The sequence below is a fragment of the Apium graveolens genome, chromosome 7, assembly GCF_009905375.1.
Source record: "Apium graveolens cultivar Ventura chromosome 7, ASM990537v1, whole genome shotgun sequence".
Taxonomy (NCBI): Eukaryota; Viridiplantae; Streptophyta; class Magnoliopsida; order Apiales; family Apiaceae; genus Apium; species Apium graveolens.
Window position 1 is genome coordinate 137,647,265 of NC_133653.1, and position 6,089 is coordinate 137,653,353.

Genomic DNA, 6,089 nt, shown 5'->3' on the forward strand with positions numbered 1-6,089 from the left:
CCCGAATCAAACAAAACTTTAACATGTACGGAATTAAGAGAAAGCGTAACTGCAACTACATCTGAATCCTGAGCATTAGATCTCTTGGTCATCTTGAAGGTTCTGAGTAGCGACCTTACAGTTTTTGGAGATGTGTTCAACCTAACCACAATTGAAGCAGGTAACTCCGGGATTCCCTAAACTACACTCTGACGCGTAATGGCCTTTCTGATCACATTTAAGACATTGGACATCCTTTATGCACTGGCCACTATGCTTCTTACCACACGGCTTACATTCCACTATTTGCTTGATTGACTGAGCTGGGGTAGAAGCAACTGAGGTGACACTTGGTCTCATCAGAGGGAAACCTTGTCTTCTGAATCTCTTATTCCTGTTTCGGCCAAATCACCTCAGGAACTTCTGGCTGGATTCCTCTTGATCTGCTTTGTCAGTAATGCTATCAGACTTTCTTTTCTTATCGCCTTTTTCTTTGACGGCCAGCTTCTGATCACTCTCAATCACTAGGGCGGCCTGGACTACGGAAATATATGTCTTGAGCTGCAAAGCCACCACTCCACTGCGAATCTCAGGCTTCAATCCTTGTTGAAACCTCCTTGCTTTCTGAATCTCAGTACTCACATATCCAGGTTCTAACCGGGCCAATTCTGTAAACTTGGCCTCATATTCCGACACACTCTTCTTATCTTGTTTCAATTCCAAAATCTCCACTTCCAATTGATTTTGTAGACAATCTGGAAAGTACTTCTCCAAGAACAACTCCGTAAATCTGGTCCAAGAAATAGGACCTTCCCCTTCCAACGCACGCGTGGATTTCCACCAAAAATTTGCTTCACCCTTGAGCAAATAACTAGCATAATCCGTCTTAGAATCATCACTTACCTGAATAAGGGTAAAAGTCTTCTCCATTTCCTTAAGCCAAACTCTAGCGGCAACTGGGTCTACTTCGCCCTTAAACAGTGGGGGTTTAACTGACTAGAAGGACTTGAAACTAACGGTTTGGTTTGACTCTCTTGGCTGGTGTTGCTGCTGAAGCTGCAACTGTTGTTGTTGGTGTTGTTGTGGTATGAATTGTTGTTGTTGTTGTTGTTGTTGCTGCTGCTATTGCAGAAATTGTCATTACAGCTGCTGGAATTGTTCTTGCTACTGAGCCATCTGATTAGACTGTCGGTGCAACAAATATAGCAATTCACCCATGACTGGGCCCCCATCATAGTTTCTACTGGAGGAATTGGACGGGATATTCTTCTTGGGCGGCATTCTCCTAAACACAATAAAAAGTTTTATATGAAAATTGTGCCCCAGGTAGCAACTTTTTTTATGCATTAGGAGAACGCTTCCACAATAAAATATTCCCCTCCTTATTTACTTGGGGTCTACCCATGATGCAAAGCTAGATTTAACAAAACCAGTAACAAATACAACAAAACAGTAACAGTAATAACAACAGTGCAAAAATGAAAACCAACAACAACTTGTATATAAATGAACTACCATACAAGAACAGTACAAATGTCCAATCAACAGCTACAGTACAACCCTAATAGAAGAACTGAAGCAGCCTCCGCCTAATACATGATACAACAACATAATATACATATAAAATAACTACATAACTCCTGAAAACCAACTCTGAGCTCTGTCTATCACTGTTTCCCCTCTGCTCTAACCACTACCACTACCGCTGCCACCAATAGTCCCTAACTTGAACACCAACCAATTAACCAAATCCTGATACTAAATGGACCTGAACTCGAATATAATAAAAGGGTCAATAGACCTAGCTCTCTCAATAGCAATCTGCATCAAAGACCTCACTCGGGCCTGAATATCGGGTGAAGGGGCAGGGATGCCCTGAAAAGGTGTAACTGGTATCCGGTCAAGATACGCGGCCAGCTCCGGGCTCTACTCTTTAATAAAGGACATGTTCACTACCCGGTGAACATGGTATGGAATCCGACAGGAAGCACATGTAGGAGCAGATGGAGGGACTGGAGGTCTAGAGGAAGAAGAGCTGGGTCCACAGCCTGGTGGAAAGTCCCTAACAGCAGATACTGACCTCTGTACCCAACGAGGATGGGCACTAGGTCCTGACATACCTCTCAGTTTAAATGGAGGAACTGGTGGGGGAGGCAAAGGAGTCTCCTCAGCTATAACATCTAAGGTCCTCTCAGGGTCTGAACTGTCTGAGTCTGATCTGTTCTCCCGGGATGGAGAACTGGAAATCACTATGCGCCACTGTTGACAATATAAATATACAGGAAAAACACAACAAGTTTAAGGCATTTATATCAAAACATCAATAGATGTAAGGGTAACACCGTCGGAACCCTCGACTGACTCTTAGGGTTGCTCCTCTAAATGAGTTACTGACTCACACTTTAGGACACACTTCCTATACCTTTTTAACTCATGGATTTGAACCTGTAGCTCGGATACCAACTGTGACGGCCTCAACCCTGGGGTCAGGAGCTGAGGTCACTAAAATATAACAAACCACAAATATAAAATACTAATTAAACATTATTATACCAACACGACCCCAAACCAAGATCCGATACAGGTTCAAGTATTATTTAGGTTACAAAACTACAACCAACTTATTCAACAAGTATGACACTCTAACTTATTACAACAACTCATCAGACCTCATGGTCTGATACAAACTACGTCGGAGGAGCCGGGACCGGAGGGGGCTGACACTCTATTCTGCCAAGATCTGACTGGTCTTCTAGGCATCTGCAATAGATAAATACAAACCAAGATGCAATGGTGAGCAATCAATTTCTTAATAGTACCACTATATGAATAACAAGTAAAGCAGTTTATATAAAATCAGTTATAGGAACAGGAATCATAGCTCATTTATGAAAACAAGTAAAACAGTTATAAATTGGATATCATCAACTAGCATGCTCTGTAAAATGTAACATCAGTTGTGTGCTGTGTGAATACTATAGTCCAATTTTAGCATGCTGTTTTCATTTATCAATCCACTGTTCCATTAGAGGAAATACAAAATCATCTGTTCCGTTACGGGAACCACTAAACCAAAATCAGATACATAATTGGATGAATCCCAGGGACAGCTGATCAGTCTATCCCACCAAAAACCTGTTCCAGAACTTAGAGACTAGCTAGGTCTCTGTCACACTGGACAAAGCGGTTTAAATAGGGCGCACAACCGACTTAGCCTCTTACGCAAACCCGTTGAGCCGTTACGACCTTCTTATGCAATCATCCCATATCTGATCTGTTTTATCCAGTTTCCAAAATCACTTATACCTACCTCTTTTAAAACAATTATACCACAGCACATTTTCCAAAATGTTTCCAATTTTAATCACAATTTAGAGATAGGCATTTTCAGAAGTTACTTTTCCCCAAAACATAATTTTAACGAATATTTTCAAACACAGTGGATACGTAACTTAAAATGTTCTGTTCCATTACGTAAATCAAATTACAACTATTCATATATACTGAACCGTAAAAGATTGTTCAGGGGTACTTGCCTTGCGAAGCTTTACAACTAACACTGGCTTGACTTTAAACCGAATTTAACTATTGAGTCCTTCGACTTGAACCTACAGAAGCGAAATACCTTAGGTTAGACGACTAGTTATGCTTGACATATCCTCGCTAGACATTTTACCCAAATGATAATGATTCCCGACTCGTACTTATACGCATAATATAGTACACGTAAAAATCAGGGTTCGATTAGTATTTACTTAAATATATACGCTCGACTTGTATTTAAAATAATATTCAAAAAATTAGGACAGCGACTCCTCTATTTATAGGCCTACCCTTCGAAACATCATCGACGTCAAATTCCCAATAATTCACAATCCACAATTTACAATTCCATACGACTCGCAACACAATTACTTATTTAATTTCAAAAATAATTTATATGAATCGTCTTTATTTGTTTTAAATATTTAGGACTCAGATAAAAATTATCACCGTCCACCGTCCGCTCGTAAAATTTTATCGCGGACGACGGCAAAATTTTCGGGGCACCCGATTATTCGGGTTCCAACACAAAAATTCTACCGATAATTACATCGAATTCCCACACGAAATTATATTTAATTTCACAAAATCACTCAAAATAATTCCTGCAGAAATAATTAAAATTAATTAAAAAAATCCAAAACACACGCGCATAGACACACGCCACAACACAGACAGCAACCGGAACACAAAAGGCGGCCGGAAAACGGCCAGAAACCAGGCGACACAGAGAACACAGGGGAATAAGCACACAACAGCACTTACACACACTAACAGGAACCACCAAGCTCACCGAAAAAAGAACGCGGCGGCGGAAAAAATGGGGCAACATGGGAGATAAGTGGAACACAGGGAAGAAACGGAGAAACCGAATGGAAGGAAAGAGAGATAAATGAGAGAGATTGAGGAGGAGAGTTAGAGAGATGGAAGAGGTCGAGAGAGACAATGAACCGATAATTACATCAAATTCCCCCATGAAATTATATTTAATTTCACAAAATCACTCAAAATAATTCCTGCAGAAATAATTAAAATTAATTAAAAAATCCATAACACACGCGCAGAAACACGCGCCACAACACGGATAGCAACCGAAACACACAAGGCGACCGGAAAACGGCCAGAAACCAGGCGGCACAGAGAACACAGGGGAATAAGCACACAACGACACTCACACATATGCGCATATATATAAATACATATACATACATACAAGTAACAGGAACCACCAAGCTCACCGTAAAAAGAACGCGACGGCGGAAAAACCGGGGTAACAGGGGAGAGAAGCGGAACACAGGGAATAAACGGAGAAACCGAAGGGAAGGAAAGAGAGATAAATGAGAGAGATTGAGGAGGAGAGCGAGAGAGATGGCAGAGGTCGAAAGAGACAATAAACAGGAGGGGTGGGGGTATTTGTTTTATTATTATTTTTTTCAATCTGCTGTCACACCAATACACAAACACGTGTGTTGTAATTAATAAGAATTAGACACATAGCCCTTTTGAGATAATTACGAAGATTCTGAGACCCGATTTGTTCCGATATTTGGTTTTTAATGAATCATTTGTAGGAGATAATATACCGAAAATTTATCAAACTAGTTTTAAAATTTTATAAATATCCTGAAATTAATAAAACATAAATTTCGTAATTTTTAAATTATTTTTGAAATGCAACTTATACCCGCATTTAACGATTAAATGAAATAACGCGCGGGTGAATTTAATCCCAAAAATTTCCAAAATAATTTTAAAATTCTCAGAATATTATAAACTTCATAAAATATGAGTTTTGTAATTTTTGAAGAATTCTGAAATTAAATACTGATTTTATACATACATGCAATCATAAAATCATTTAGAAATAAATAATTAATGAAATATTGATTTCTAAATTTTATAAAATCTCACAAATAATTATTGAAATTATAAAATCATAAAAACAATTTTAGAGATAATCCAATATTTATGAAAAATAAAATTTTCATAAAATCACTTTTAAAAGTGAAACAAAATAAGACAGTTCAACAAACAATTATACGAATAATCCTCACAACCCAACAATCACATATAAATAATAGTAAACAAAACACAGCTGACAAAACCCACATACAAATTTTATTTATTTAATAATTCAATAACCACACATCGAAATAATACGAAAATACACGAGTCGTTATATGGACCCTTTGTTATTAGTCCAGAATAGGCATGGGTACCTGATATGATGGTTGGTCGATGCAGATGGACATAGATCTGCACCGTATCCTGACCGATCAGCAGGTTATTGTGCATATGTTGGTTCTTGTGTCCGGTCTAGTTAATTATTGATCGCCGATAGTGGCATTCCTTATACAGAACTTTTAGGAATTTCTTACCCATTTATTATCAGATTCACTTGACTTTACTTGGTGATACTATATATATATATATATATATATATATATATAGTGGACGTGTTAGGAAAATTATGGCTCACACTTGTTGTTACTCACTTTTATCTTTCAATAAAGCTTGAGAATGAAGCCTACTCACTCTAGAGTAGTAAAGAAGAGAGTGAAAAGGAG

General features: G+C 38.4%; 1 protein-coding gene across 1 annotated transcript; it reads right to left on the reverse strand.

Moving 5' to 3' along the window:
- Window positions 1-387: 387 nt before the first annotated feature.
- On the reverse strand, window positions 388-909 carry LOC141674052 (uncharacterized). The gene has a single exon (XM_074480779.1). It carries the CDS (start codon window positions 907-909, stop codon window positions 388-390), a length of 522 nt encoding a protein of 173 aa, XP_074336880.1.
- Window positions 910-6,089: the final 5,180 nt, after the last annotated feature.